The 16,081-nt window shown below is 46.8% G+C and overlaps 1 protein-coding gene across 1 annotated transcript in view; it reads right to left on the bottom strand.

Annotated features, from left to right (window-relative positions):
• Positions 1-2,132: 2,132 nt before the first annotated feature.
• The window catches only part of LOC109886739 (LEM domain nuclear envelope protein 2), a 30,718-nt gene continuing 16,769 nt past the window's right edge, over positions 2,133-16,081 (bottom strand). The window contains exons 4-9 of the mRNA XM_031817555.1: positions 11,775-11,934; positions 10,819-10,964; positions 7,617-7,821; positions 3,724-3,902; positions 3,420-3,501; positions 2,133-2,368 (exon numbers count right to left, since the gene is read on the bottom strand). Of these exons, the coding sequence (XP_031673415.1) occupies positions 2,158-2,368; positions 3,420-3,501; positions 3,724-3,902; positions 7,617-7,821; positions 10,819-10,964; positions 11,775-11,934 (983 nt within the window). The 3' untranslated portion in view covers positions 2,133-2,157. The remainder of the gene's footprint in view (positions 2,369-3,419; positions 3,502-3,723; positions 3,903-7,616; positions 7,822-10,818; positions 10,965-11,774; positions 11,935-16,081) is intronic.

Below are 16,081 nucleotides of genomic sequence, written 5' to 3'. Positions count from 1 at the left end.
TTCTACCAGGTCAGTGGATATATAACCAGATGGCTGTGGTTCTACCAGGTCAGTGGATATATAACCAGATGGCTGTTGGTTCTACCTGGTCAGTGGATATATAACCAGATGGCTGTTGGTTCTACCAGGTCAGTGGATATATAACCAGATGGCTGTTGGTTCTACCAGGTCAGTGGATATATAACCAGATGGCTGTTGTTCTACCAGGTCAGTGGATATTATAACCAGATGGCTGTTGGTTCTACCAGGTCAGTGGATATATAACCAGATGGCTGTTGGTTCCACCAGGTCAGTGGATATATAACCAGATGGCTGTTGGTTCTACCTGGTCAGTGGATATATAACCAGATGGCTGTTGGTTCCAACCAGGTCAGTGGATATATAACCAGATGGCTGTTGGTTTTTCACCAGGTCAGTGGATATATAACCAGATGGCTGTTGGTTCCACCTGGTCAGTGGATATATAACCAGATGGCTGTTGGTTCTACCTGGTCAGTGGATATATAACCAGATGGCTGTTGGTTCAACCAGGTCAGTGGATATATAACCAGATGGCTGTTGTTGGTTCCACCAGGTCAGTGGATATATAACCAGATGGCTGTGGTTCTTCTTAACCCCACCTGGGGTCAGTGGATATATAACCAGATGGCTGTTGGTTCTACCTGGTCAGTGGATATATAACCAGATGGCTGTTGGTTCTACCAGGTCAGTGGATATATAACCAGATGGCTGTTGGTTCCACCTGGTCAGTGGATATATAACCAGATGGCTGTTGGTTCCACAAGGTCAATGGATATATAACCAGATGGCTGTTGGTCTACCAGGTCAGTGGATATATAACCAGATGGCTGTTGGTTTCTACCTGGTCAGTGGATATATAACCAGATGGCTGTTGGTTCTACCTGGTCAGTGGATATATAACCAGATGGCTGTTGGTTCTACCTGGTCAGTGGATATATAACCAGATGGCTGTTGGTTCTACCAGGTCAGTGGATATATAACCAGATGGCTGTTGGTTCTACCAGGTCAGTGGATATATAACCAGATGGCTGTTGGTTCTACCAGGTCAGTGGATATATAACCAGATGGCTGTTGGTTCTACCAGGTCAGTGGATATATAACCAGATGGCTGTTGGTTCTACCAGGTCAGTTGATATATAACCAGATGGCTGGTTGGTTCTACCAGGTCAGTGGATATATAACCAGATGGTGTTGGTTCTACCAGGTCAGTGGATATATAACCAGATGGCTGTTGGTTCTACCTGGTCAGTGGATATATAACCAGATGGCTGTTGGTTCACCAGGTCAGTGGATATATAACCAGATGGCTGTTGTTCCACAGGTCAGTGGATATATAACCAGATGGCTGTTGGTTCTACCTGGTCAGTGGATATATAACCAGATGGCTGTTGGTTCTACCTGGTCAGGGATATATAACCAGAATGGCTGTTGGTTCTACCAGGTCAGTGGATATATAACCAGATGGCTGTTGGTTCTACCTGGTCAGTGGATATATAACCAGATGGCTGTTGGTTCCACCAGGTCAGTGGATATATAACCAGATGGCTGTTGGTTCTACCTGGTCAGTGGATATATAACCAGATGGCTGTTGGTTCTACCAGGTCAGTGGATATATAACCAGATGGCTGTTGGTTCTACCTGGTCAGTGGATATATAACCAGATGGCTGTTGGTTCCACCAGGTCAGTGGATATATAACCAGATGGCTGTTGGTTCTACCTGGTCAGTGGATATATAACCAGATGGCTGTTGGTTCTACCAGGTCAGTGGATATATAACCAGATGGCTGTTGGTTCCACCTGGTCAGTGGATATATAACCAGATGGCTGTTGGTTCCACAAGGTCAATGGATATATAACCAGATGGCTGTTGGTTCTACCAGGTCAGTGGATATATAACCAGATGGCTGTTGGTTCTACCAGGTCAGTGGATATATAACCAGATGGCTGTTAAAGTGTTAAATCAAAAATGTTACATTGTAGATTCTTCAAAGTAGGCACCCTCTGCTTTGATGACAGCTTTGCACACTCTTGGCATTCTCTCAACCAGCTTCATGAGGTAGTCACCTGGAATGCATTTCAATTAACAGGTGTGCCTTGTTTTCTTAGTGCGTTTGAGCCAATCAGTTGTGTTGTGATCAGGTAGGGGTGGTATACAGAAGATAGCACCTATTTGGTAAAAGATTAGGGAGCCACTTGGACCACAGCCATTGTTTGATATAACAGCTGTGACAGACACTCACCTCTCTGGAGCTCTGATCGACAGCGATGTGGACGATGCCGTCGTTGTCACAACACTTCTCCAAGATGGCCTCGTGGATGGCCAGATGCCAGTTTTCACCAACCTCCCTGTTACACACACACACACACGTAAAGGGGTCAGATGTCATCTAGAAGTCCTAACCAAACTCTAACCTGGTAGTCAACAACACACAGGTAGAAGAGGGAGTCTGAGAGGGAGTCTGCCGACGTCCTCATCTAAGAGGGAGTCTGCCGACGTCCTCATCTAAGAGGGAGTCTGCCGACGTCCTCATCTAAGAGGGAGTCTGCCGACGTCCTCATCTAAGAGGGAGTCTGCCGACGTCCTCATCTAAGAGAGAGTCTGCCGACGTCCACATCTAAGAGTCTGCCGACGTCCACATCTAAGAGTCTGCCGACGTCCACATCTAGAGTCTGCCGACGTCCACATCTAAGAGTCTGCCGACGTCCACATCTAAGAGAGAGTCTGCCGACGTCCACATCTAAGAGAGAGTCTGCCGACGTCCTCATCTAAGAGTCTGCCAACGTCCACATCTAATAGTCTGCCAACGTCCACATCTAAGAGAGTCTGCCAACGTCCACATCTAAGAGAGAGTCTGCCAACGTCCACATCTAAGAGAGAGTCTGCCAACGTCCTCATCTAAGAGAGAGTCTGCCAACGTCCTCATCTAAGAGAGAGTCTGCCAACGTCCTCATCTAAGAGAGAGTCTGCCAACGTCCTCATCTAAGAGAGAGTCTGCCAACGTCCTCATCTAAGAGAGAGTCTGCCAACGTCCTCATCTAAGAGAGAGTCTGCCAACGTCCTCATCTAAGAGAGAGTCTGCCAACGTCCTCATCTAAGAGAGAGTCTGCCAACGTCCTCATCTAAGAGAGAGTCTGCCAACGTCCTCATCTAAGAGAGAGTCTGCCAACGTCCTCATCTAAGAGAGAGTCTGCCAACGTCCTCATCTAAGAGAGAGTCTGCCAACGTCCTCATCTAAGAGAGAGTCTGCCAAGTCCTCATCTAAGAGAGAGTCTGCCAACGTCCTCATCTAAGAGAGCGTTTTAGTCCCCTGACGAGTACATGCTCATCCCTTACCCCAACAGAACCTTAAAGACTGATGGTGAACACATTGACTTTGTAACACCCTCTGGTACTCACATGACTGGATCAAACATGTTTCTGATCTTCAGACACGGTGTTAAACTGTTGGGGGGAGAGTTCCTCCTGTCCAAAGGGAACGCTGAGAGAAGAGAGACAGACAGGAAAGAGACATTCCATGGAGAAAAAGACAGGAAATGTGTTAGACAGACAAGAGACGCTAGATGGACAGCAGGGAAGAAACCTGCTCATCGAAACATCACATTTCATAACCATGGGTATTAATAGGGAGTTGGTAGTGCCCTAACGTAGGGAACAGGGTGCCATTTGGGAGCACACTAGGAATGGGGGACGGGTTAGTTACCTTTGCCCTGCCAGACTTTGGAGGGGATGAGTGAGATCTGGTCGCAGCTCAGAGAGGGCTGGAGCCACCTCCACACCAGGAAGTCGGCTCCGCCAATCCGCTGAGACTCTGTCCTGATACGGCTCTCATTGGCTGAGAGGAAGGTCACCGCCCGGTCCCAAACCTTCTTCAGCTTCTTTCTGGAATGGTAGAATAGAAACGAACAGTCATTATGACTAGTTTGTCTCTAAATGGTAGAATAGAAACTAACATAGCTTGTCTCTAAATGGTAGAATAGAAACGAACATAGCTTGTCTCTCTGACATGATAGGAAAACCCAGTTAAACTGAACAGGATGTGATTTGTTCCCTGAAACGTTGCTCCTCAGGGGGACTAAACAACAGAATCTGCCCTAAACACAACACTAGGGTAGCCTAGTGGTTAGAGTGTAGAGGCGGCAGGGTAGCCTAGGGGTTAGAGTGTAGAGGCGGCAGGGTAGCCTAGCGGTTAGAGTGTAGAGGCGGCAGGGTAGCCTAGTGGTTAGAGTGTAGAGGCGGCAGGGTAGCCTAGTGGTTAGAGTGTAGAGGCGGCAGGGTAGCCTAGTGGTTAGAGTGTAGAGGCGGCAGGGTAGCCTAGTGGTTAGAGTGTAGAGGCGGCAGGGTAGCCTAGTGGTTAGAGTGTAGAGGCGGCAGCGTAGCCTAGTGGTTAGAGTGTAGAGGCGGCAGGGTAGCCTAGTGGTTAGAGTGTAGAGGCGGCAGGGTAGCCTAGTGGTTAGAGTGTAGAGGCGGCAGGGTAGCCTAGTGGTTAGAGTGTAGAGGCGGCAGGGTAGCCTAGTGGTTCGAGCGTTGGACTCGTAACTGGAAGGTTGCAAGTTCAAACCCCCGAGCTGACAAGGTACAAATCTGTCGTTCTGCCCCTGAACAAGGCAGTTAATAAATGATGATGTCATTCTGCCAGGAAGGTAAGAGGCCCCTTTGTAGTTCACATTTAATTGAGAAGGTTTTTGTTAGGGGGAAAGCCTTTCCATCTACCAGAAGACTGTTGTCAGCATCATTGCTAACGGCTACACTTAGTAGTAGACAAACGCGCACACAGACAGGGGCATTCCTGTGCCGTTGCCTCAAAATACACAAAGAAAATGAATAATAATCACTGAGTACAGGTTACACGCACACAATATAATTATTGTGCATAGTCAGGTTTATATAATAGTTTCAAAAGGTTTTACATGCTTTTCGAGAAGGACGATTTCCCTAATAATCCTGTTTCCATGGACACGTCTGAAAAATCAGGCTTCCTGATAGGAACTTCAAAATAAACGCGGAAACCAAATCAGAATTTCCGCAGCGACCGGGTTATTTTTCGGGAGAAGACTATCGGAGTTCGGACATACAAAGTCGGTCTGTGAAACCCCACTTCTGAGATGCACACGTTCAGATGTTCCCTAACTCACTCCACTCGCTCATAAGAGAGAGGCTTGTCGTCGTACCGCTGCTGACACAGATCAAATAAACCGCTGGAAAGCAGATTAAAACGTCCTAAATCATTTGAAAGATTGCTCAGAAAACCGGTAGTTATTTTATAAATCGGTGTAGGCTTACCCGGACAGATAAGGTCAAATCTTATCCTACGCCGATTACGATGAGCAGAGTTCGGTGTTTACATCACTGTTGCCACACTCGGTCTACTGCCGTAAAAATCAGTTTAACATCGAATTATTAGTGTGCACATAAACGTACTCATTGATGCATTTTGTTCACGTCTTATGGTAAACTTGGGCAAATGTATGCATTTTCTACTGAGTTCGATGCATTTAGCTGATTCCCGACTGAGTTCCATACATTTAGTTGATTCCCTACTGAGTTCAATACATTCAGTTGATTCACTACATTTAGTTGATTCCCTACCGAGTTCGATACATTTAGTTGATTCACTACTAAAGTTCAATAGATTTAGTTGATTCCCTACTGAGTTCGATACATTTAGTTGATTCCCTACTGAGTTCGATACATTTAGTTGATTCCCTACTGAGTTCGATACATTCAGTTGATTCCCTACTGAGTTCGATACATTTAGTTGATTCCCTACTGAGTTGATACATTTAGTTGATTCCCTACTGAGTTCAATAGATTTAGTTGATTCCCTACTGAGTTCAATAGATTTAGTTGATTCCCTACTGAGTTCCCTACATTTAGTTGATTCCCTACTGAGTTCCCTACATTTAGTTGATTCCCTACTGAGTTGATACATTTAGTTGATTCCCTACATTTAGTTGATTCCCTACTGAGTTCCCTACATTTAGTTGATTCCCTACTGAGTTCAATAGATTTAGTTGATTCCCTACTGAGTTCGATACATTTAGTTGATTCCCTACTGAGTTCAATAGATTTAGTTGATTCCCTACTGAGTTCAATAGATTTAGTTGATTCCCTACTGAGTTCAATAGATTTAGTTGATTCCCTACTGAGTTCAATAGATTTAGTTGATTCCCTACTGAGTTCAATAGATTTAGTTGATTCCCTACTGAGTTCCATGCATTTAGTTGATTCCCTACTGAGTTCGATACATTTAGTTGATTCCCTACTGAGTTGATACATTTAGTTGATTCCCTACTGAGTTCGATACATTTAGTTGATTCCCTACTGAGTTCGATACATTTAGTTGATTCCCTACTGAGTTCCCTACATTTAGTTGATTCCCTACTGAGTTCAATAGATTTAGTTGATTCCCTACTGAGTTCGATACATTTAGTTGATTCCCTACTGAGTTCAATAGATTTAGTTGATTCCCTACTGAGTTCAATAGATTTAGTTGATTCCCTACTGAGTTCAATAGATTTAGTTGATTCCCTACTGAGTTCAATAGATTTAGTTGATTCCCTACTGAGTTCAATAGATTTAGTTGATTCCCTACTGAGTTCCATGCATTTAGTTGATTCCCTACTGAGTTCGATACATTTAGTTGATTCCCTACTGAGTTGATACATTTAGTTGATTCCCTACTGAGTTCGATACATTTAGTTGATTCCCTACTGAGTTCGATACATTTAGTTGATTCCCTACTGAGTTCAATACATTTAGTTGATTCCCTACATTTAGTTGATTCCCTACTGAGTTCAATACATTTAGTTGATTCCCTACATTTAGTTGATTCCCTACTGAGTTCAATACATTTAGTTGATTCCCTACTGAGTTCAATACATTTAGTTGATTCCCTACTGAGTTCAATACATTTAGTTGATTCCCTACTGAGTTCAATACATTTAGTTGATTCCCTACATTTAGTTGATTCCCTACTGAGTTCGATACATTTAGTTGATTCCCTACTGAGTTCCATGCATTTAGTTGATTCCCTACTGAGTTCGATACATTTAGTTGATTCCCTACATTTAGTTGATTCCCTACATTTAGTTGATTCCCTACATTTAGTTGATTCCCTACTGAGTTCAATAGATTTAGTTGATTCCCTACTGAGTTCAATAGATTTAGTTGATTCCCTACTGAGTTCAATAGATTTAGTTGATTCCCTACTGAGTTCAATAGATTTAGTTGATTCCCTACTGAGTTCAATACATTTAGTTGATTCCCTACTGAGTTCAATACATTTAGTTGATTCCCTACTGAGTTCAATAGATTTAGTTGATTCCCTACTGAGTTCAATAGATTTAGTTGATTCCCTACTGAGTTCAATAGATTTAGTTGATTCCCTACTGAGTTCAATAGATTTAGTTGATTCCCTACTGAGTTCAATAGATTTTTGAATATTGTTGAATTCCATTTAATGTCTGGATTCATTGATTCCATCCAACTTCTCCACAATGCAGATTTTATATGGCCCTGGTACTGGAACTGACCTGGGGTTGGACCAGGGAGTCTCTGACATGAGGAATGGGCAGGTAGGAGGTTAGTACTCACCTGTCCTGGGGCTGAACCAGGGAGTCTCTGACGTGAGGGATGGGCAGGTAGGGCTGGAGGTCATTGTTCTCCTGACACGACGCGTTGTGGATCCTCAGAACACCTATGATTCTCTCCACCATGTCATACATCTGCCTGGTCTCCTCTTCCTCTCTCCTCCAACGATACTTCATATAGTAGAATACACCCCACACCAGACCAATCACTAGAGAGAGAGAAGGTTAGATTAGATACTTCATATAGTAGAATACAGCCCACACCAGACCAATCACTAGAGAGAGAAGGTTAGATTAGATACTTCATATAGTAGAATACACCCCACACCAGACCAATCACTAGAGAGAGAGAGAGAGAGAGAGGTTAGATTAGATACTTCATATAGTAGAATACACCTCACACCAGACCAATCACTAGAGAGAGAGAGGTTAGATTAGATACTTCATATAGTAGAATACACCCCACACCAGACCAATCACTAGAGAGAGAGAGAAGGTTAGATTAGATACTTCATATAGAATACACCTCACACCAGACCAATCACTAGAGAGAGAAGGTTAGATTAGATACTTCATATAGTAGAATACACCCCACACCAGACCAATCACTAGAGAGAGAAGGTTAGATTAGATACTTCATATAGTAGAATACACCCCACACCAGACCAATCACTAGAGAGAGAGAGAGGTTAGATTAGATACTTCATATAGTAGAATATACCCCACACCAGACCAATCACTAGAGAGAGAAGGTTAGATTAGATACTTCATATAGTAGAATACACCTCACACCAGACCAATCACTAGAGAGAGAGAGAGAGGTTAGATTAGATACTTCATATAGTAGAATACACCCCACACCAGACCAATCACTAGAGAGAGAAGGTTAGATTAGATACTTCATATAGTAGAATACACCTCACACCAGACCAATCACTAGAGAGAGAAGGTTAGATTAGATACTTCATATAGTAGAATACACCCCACACCAGACCAATCACTAGAGAGAGAGAGAGAAGGTTAGATTAGATACTTCATATAGAATACACCTCACACCAGACCAATCACTAGAGAGAGAAGGTTAGATTAGATACTTCATATAGTAGAATACACCCCACACCAGACCAATCACTAGAGAGAGAAGGTTAGATTAGATACTTCATATAGTAGAATACACCCCACACCAGACCAATCACTAGAGAGAGAGAGAGGTTAGATTAGATACTTCATATAGTAGAATATACCCCACACCAGACCAATCACTAGAGAGAGAAGGTTAGATTAGATACTTCATATAGTAGAATACACCTCACACCAGACCAATCACTAGAGAGAGAGAGAGAGGTTAGATTAGATACTTCATATAGTAGAATACACCCCACACCAGACCAATCACTAGAGAGAGAAGGTTAGATTAGATACTTCATATAGTAGAATACACCTCACACCAGACCAATCACTAGAGAGAGAAGGTTAGATTAGATACTTCATATAGTAGAATACACCCCACACCAGACCAATCACTAGAGAGAGAGAGAGAAGGTTAGATTAGATACTTCATATAGTAGAATACACCCCACACCAGACCAATCACTAGAGAGAGAAGGTTAGATTAGATACTTCATATAGTAGAATACACCCCACACCAGACCAATCACTAGAGAGAGAAGGTTAGATTAGATACTTCATATAGTAGAATACACCTCACACCAGACCAATCACTAGAGAGAGAGAAGGTTAGATTAGATACTTCATATAGTAGAATACACCTCACACCAGACCAATCACTAGAGAGAGAGAGAGGTTAGATTAGATACTTCATATAGTAGAATACACCTCACACCAGACCAATCACTAGAGAGAGAGAGAAGGTTAGATTAGATACTTCATATAGTAGAATACACCCCACACCAGACCAATCACTAGAGAGAGAAGGTTAGATTAGTTACTTCATATAGTAGAATACACCTCACACCAGACCAATCACTAGAGAGAGAAGGTTAGATTAGATACTTCATATAGTAGAATACACCTCACACCAGACCAATCACTAGAGAGAGAGAGAAGGTTAGATTAGATACTTCATATAGTAGAATACACCTCACACCAGACCAATCACTAGAGAGAGAGAGAGAGAAGGTTAGATTAGATACTTCATATAGTAGAATACACCCCACACCAGACCAATCACTAGAGAGAGAAGGTTAGATTAGATACTTCATATAGTAGAATACACCCCACACCAGACCAATCACTAGAGAGAGAAGGTTAGATTAGATACTTCATATAGTAGAATACACCCCACACCAGACCAATCACTAGAGAGAGAGAGAAGGTTAGATTAGATACTTCATATAGTAGAATACACCCCACACCAGACCAATCACTAGAGAGAGAGAGAAGGTTAGATTAGATACTTCATATAGTAGAATACACCTCACACCAGACCAATCACTAGAGAGAGAGAGAAGGTTAGATTAGATACTTCATATAGTAGAATACACCTCACACCAGACCAATCACTAGAGAGAGAAGGTTAGATTAGATACTTCATATAGTAGAATACACCTCACACAGGAGGCCTGTTAGGATGAGCAGCACCCTGTGGATGACTGTAAAGAGGAGGCCTGTTAGGATGAGCAGCACCCTGTGGATGACTGTAAAGAGGAGAGAAGACATGTCTAACCTGTTAGGATGAGCAGCACCCTGTGGATGACTGTAAAGAGGAGGAGGCCTGTTAGGATGAGCAGCACCCTGTGGATGACTGTAAAGAGGAGAGAAGACATGTCTAACCTGTTAGGATGAGCAGCACCCTGTGGATGACTGTAAAGAGGAGAGAAGACATGTCTAACCTGTTAGGATGAGCAGCACCCTGTGGATGACTGTAAAGAGGAGAGAAGACATGTCTAACCTGTTAGGATGAGCAGCACCCTGTGGATGACTGTAAAGAGGAGAGAAGACATGTCTAACCTGTTAGGATGAGCAGCACCCTGTGGATGACTGTAAAGAGGAGAGAAGACATGTCTAACCTGTTAGGATGAGCAGCACCCTGTGGATGACTGTAAAGAGGAGAGAAGACATGTCTAACCTGTTAGGATGAGCAGCACCCTGTGGATGACTGTAAAGAGGAGAGAAGACATGTCTAACTTGTTAGGATGAGCAGCACCTTGTGGATGACTGTAAAGAGGAGAGAAGACATGTCTAACCTGTTAGGATGAGCAGCACCCTGTGGATGACTGTAAAGAAGGCTCTACTGAAGCGGCAGGAGAAGGACATCTTGGGGTGGGTCGACTCCAGACGAGTCACCTCACTCACCTCCGCTACTGCCTCCTCTGGGTTATCCCCGATCAGCCTGGGAGAGGAGGAGGAGGGAGAAGGAGTGAGGGGGAAGAGGGAGAGAAGGAGTGAGGGAGAGGAGGGGGAGGAGAGGGAGAGAAGGAGTGAGGGAGAGGAGGGAAGGAGGGGGAGAGAAGGAGTGAGGGGGAAGACGGAGCGGGAGAGAAGAGAGGAGGGGGAGAGAAGGAGTGAGGGGGAGGAGGGAGAGAAGTAGTGAGGGAGAGGAGGGGGAGAGAAGGAGTGAGGGGGAGGGGGGAGAGAAGGAGTGTGGGGGAGGGGGGAGAGAAGGAGTGAGGGGGAGAGGGGGGGAGAAGGAGTGAGGGGGAGGAGGGAGAGAAGGAGTGAGAGAGAAGAGGTGAGGAGGGAGAGACGAGAGCGAAAGGAAGGGGGGGGTCCATTAGTATGAGAATACATCATAGGGGTTGATAACAGGGAGGGACCACCCAATCAGAGAGGGACCACCCAAACAGAGAGGGACCACCCAAACAGGGAGGGACCACCCAAACACGGAGGGACCACCCAAACACGGAGGGACCACCCAATCAGAGAGGGACCACCCAAACAGAGAGGGACCACCCAAACAGGGAGGGACCACCCAAACAGGGAGGGACCACCCAAACAGAGAGGGACCACCCAAACAGAGAGGGACCACCCAAACAGAGAGGGACCACCCAAACAGGGAGGGACCACCCAAACAGGGAGGGACCACCCAACAGGGAGGGACCACGTGTCCGATATGAAATGCCTGTTTCTGTTGCGTGTCCTAATGACCACGACCCGATATGCCCTCCTCTTCAGAGAATCTTAGAAGAGAGACCATGTTTACCGTATGCCAACGTCCTCCCCGGTCCGTATGATCCACTCCAGAGCGAGGAGAACCCAGTGACGATACTGTTCACTCTGCTGCAGGAGATAGTCAGAGGCTTCCTTCAGAGACAGGCTCCTGTTGGTCTGCTGCTGCTCCGGGGCGGTACAGTCATGTTGGCCTGATGGGGACAACATTAACGTGAGCTGAAGATAAACCACTTATTATTAGACGGGAGGAGACAGACAGACGGGGGAGGAGACAGACAGACAGACGGGGGGCGGAGACAGACAGACAGACAGACTCCTGTTGGCCTGCTGCTGCTCCGGGGCGGTACAGTCATGTTGGCCTGATGGGGACAACATTAACGTGAGCTGCAGATAAACCACTTATTATTAGACGGGCGGAGACAGACACACGGGGGGCGGAGACAGACAGACGGGGGGCGGAGACAGACAGGCGGGGGGGAGGAGACAGACAGACAGGGGGGCGGAGACAGACAGACAAAGGGGGGGCGGAGACAGAAGGGCAGACGGGCGGGAGGAGACAGAAGGGCAGACGGGGGGCGGAGACAGACAGACAGACTCCTGTTGGCCTGCTGCTGCTCCGGGGCGGTACAGTCATGTTGGCCTGATGGGGACAACATTAACGTGAGCTGCAGATAAACCACTTATTATTAGACGGGCGGAGACAGACAGACGGGCGGGAGGAGACAGACGGGCGGGAGGAGACAGACAGACGGGCGGAGACAGACAGGCAGACGGGGGGCGGAGACAGACAGACAGACAGGGATAGGAGACAGACAGACGGGTGGGAGGAGACAGACAGACAGACAGACGGGCGGGAGGAGACAGACGGGCGGGAGGAGACAGACAGACGGGCGGGCGGAGACAGACGGGCGGGGCGGGAGGAGACAGACGGGCGGGCGGGAGGAGACAGACGGGCGGGCGGGCGGGAGGAGACAGACAGGCGGGCGGAGACAGACAGGCAGGCGGAAACAGACAGGCGGACAGACATTTCAACAGTAATCCCCTGAGGTAAGATTTCAAACTATCCTTGAGCAGTTCGTGTCATTACAGCTAAAAAAAGGTGTTGGTCATCAGACAACACCCACTGAGTGGACCAAACATTAAGAACACCTTCCTAATATGGAGTTAAACCCCACCCCCTTTTCCCTCAGAACAGCCTCATTTCATCAGGGACTCTACAAGGTGTTGAAAGCGTTCCACAGGGATGCTGGCCCATGTTGACTCCAATGATTCTCATATTTGCTTCTCGAGGCGGCAGGTGGCCTAGTGGTTAGAGGCAGGTAGTCTAGTGGTTAGAGGCGGGTGGCCTAGTGGTTAGAGGCAGGTAGTCTAGCGGTTAGAGGCAGGTAGCCTAGCGGTTAGAGGCAGGTAGCCTAGCGGTTAGAGGCAGGTAGCCTAGCGGTTAGAGGCAGGTAGCCTAGCGGTTAGAGGCAGGTAGCCTAGTGGTTGGAGGCAGGTGGCCTAGTGGTTGGAGGCAGGTGGCCTAGTGGTTAGAGGCAGGTGGCCTAGTGGTTAGAGGCAGGTGGCCTAGTGGTTAGAGGCAGGTAGCCTAGTGGTTAGAGGCAGGTAGCCTAGCGGTTAGAGACAGGTATCCTAGCGGTTAGAGGCAGGTAGCCTAGTGGTTGGAGGCAGGTAGCCTAGTGGTTAGAGGCAGGTAGCCTAGTGGTTAGAGGCAGGTAGCCTAGCGGTTAGAGGCAGGTAGCCTAGCGGTTAGAGGCAGGTAGCCTAGTGGTTAGAGGCAGGGTAGCCTAGTGGTTAGAGCGTTGGACTAGTAACTGAAAGGTTGCTAGATCGAATCCCCAAGCTGACAAGGAAAAAAAAATCTGTGGTTCTGCCCCCTGAACCCACTGTTCCTAGGCCGTCAATGAAAATAAGAATTTGTTTCTTAAACTGACTTTCCTCGTTAAATAAAGATAAAACAAAACATTTGTGTCGAGTTGGCAGGATGTCCTTTGTGTGGTGGATCATTCTTGATACACACGGGGAAAACGGTTGAGCTTGGAAAAACCCAGCAGCGTTGCAGTTCTTGACACAAACCGGGGGCCTATTCACAATCCATGTCTCAACTGTCTCAAAGCCTAAAGATCCTTCTTTAACCCCGCCTCCTCCCTTTCATCTAGAACAGATTGAAGTGGATTTAATAAGGGATCACTTTGACCTGGCCGGCCCGTCGGTCATGGAAAGCGTTTTGAACACTGTGTATACACCCTGAGGTCGGAGGTGAAAACAACACATTCTAGATAATTAAGCAGAGCACACAGCTAAGGCTGTAGGATTCAAGAGTCTCAATCAAATGTATTTATATAGCCCTTACATCAGCTGATATCTCAAAGTGCTGTACAGAAACCCAGCCTAAAACCCCAAACAGCAAGCAATGCAGGTGTAGAAGCACGTGGCTAGAAAGGCCAGAACCTAGGAAGAAACCTAGAGAGGAACCAGGCTCTGAGGGGTGGCCAGTCCTCTTCTGGCTGGTTGTATAGGTGGTGGTATAAATCAAATCAAATCAAATTTATTTATATAGCCCTTCGTACATCAGCTGATATCTCAAAGTGCTGTACAGAAACCCAGCCTAAAACCCCCAAACAGCAAGCAATGCAGGTGTAGAAGCACGTGGCTAGAAAGGCCAGAACCTAGGAAGAAACCTAGAGAGGAACCAGGCTCTGAGGGGTGGCCAGTCCTCTTCTGGCTGGTTGTATAGGTGGTGGCATAAATCAAATCAAATCAAATGTATTTATATAGCCCTTCGTACATCAGCTGATATCTCAAAGTGCTGTACAGAAACCCAGCCTAAAACCCCCAAACAGCAAGCAATGCAGGTGTAGAAGCACGGTGGCTAGGAAAAACTCCCTAGAAAGGCCAAAACCTATGTAGAAACCTAGAGAGGAACCAGGCTGTGGGGTGGCCTGTCCTCTTCTGGCTGTACCATGTGGAGATTATAAACCTAGAGAGGAACCAGGCTCTGAGAGGAGGCCAGTCCCCTTCTGGCTGTGCTGGGTGGAGATTATAAACCTAGAGAGGAACCAGGCTCTGAGAGGAGGCCAGTCCCCTTCTGGCTGTGCCAGGTGGAGATTATAAACCTAGAGAGAGGAACCAGGCTCTGAGGGGTGGCCAGTCCTCTTCTGGCTGTACCAGGTGGAGATTATAAACCTAGAGAGGAACCAGGCTCTGAGGGGTGGCCTGTCCCCTTCTGGCTGTACCAGGTAGAGATTATAAACCTAGAGAGGAACCAGGCTCTGAGAGGAGGCCAGTCCCCTTCTAGCTGTACCAGGTGGAGATTATAAACCTAGAGAGAGGAACCAGGCTCTGAGAGGAGGCCAGTCCTCTTCTGTACCAGGTGGAGATTATAAACCTAGAGAGGAACCAGGCTCTGAGAGGAGGCCAGTCCTCTTCTGGCTGTACCAGGTGGAGATTATAAACCTAGAGAGGAACCAGGCTCTGAGAGGAGGCCAGTCCCCTTCTAGCTGTACCAGGTGGATATTATAAACCTAGAGAGGAACCAGGCTCTGAGAGGAAGCCAGTCCCCTTCTAGCTGTACCAGGTGGAGATTATAAACCTAGAGAGAGGAACCAGGCTCTGAGGGGTGGCCAGTCCCCTTCTAGCTGTACCAGGTGGATATTATAAACCTAGAGAGGAACCAGGCTCTGAGAGGAAGCCAGTCCCCTTCTAGCTGTACCAGGTGGAGATTATAAACCTAGAGAGAGGAACCAGGCTCTGAGAGGAGGCCAGTCCTCTTCTGGCTGTACCAGGTGGAGATTATAAACCTAGAGAGGAACCAGGCTCTGAGGGGTGGCCAGTCCCCTTCTAGCTGTACCAGGTGGAGATTATAAACCTAGAGAGAGGAACCAGGCTCTGAGAGGAGGCCAGTCCCCTTCTAGCTGTACCAGGTGGAGATTATAAACCTAGAGAGAGGAACCAGGCTCTGAGAGGAAGCCAGTCCTCTTCTGGCTGTACCAGGTGGAGATTATAAACCTAGAGAGGAACCAGGCTCTGAGAGGAGGCCAGTCCTCTTCTGTACCAGGTGGAGATTATAAACCTAGAGAGGAACCAGGCTCTGAGAGGAGGCCAGTCCTCTTCTGGCTGTACCAGGTGGAGATTATAAACCTAGAGAGGAACCAGGCTCTGAGGGGAGGCCAGTCCTCTTCTGGCTGTACCAGGTGGAGATTATAAACCTAGAGAGGAACCAGGCTCTGAGGGGTGGCCAGTCCCCTTCTAGCTGTACCAGGTGGATATTATAAACCTAGAGAGAGGAACCAGGCTCTGAGAGGAAGCCAGTCCCCTTCTAGCTGTACCAGGTGGATA

The sequence above is a fragment of the Oncorhynchus kisutch genome, unplaced genomic scaffold (assembly GCF_002021735.2).
Source record: "Oncorhynchus kisutch isolate 150728-3 unplaced genomic scaffold, Okis_V2 scaffold1070, whole genome shotgun sequence".
NCBI classification, from domain to species: domain Eukaryota; kingdom Metazoa; phylum Chordata; class Actinopteri; order Salmoniformes; family Salmonidae; genus Oncorhynchus; species Oncorhynchus kisutch.
This window is presented reverse-complemented; position numbering and strand designations above follow the sequence as displayed.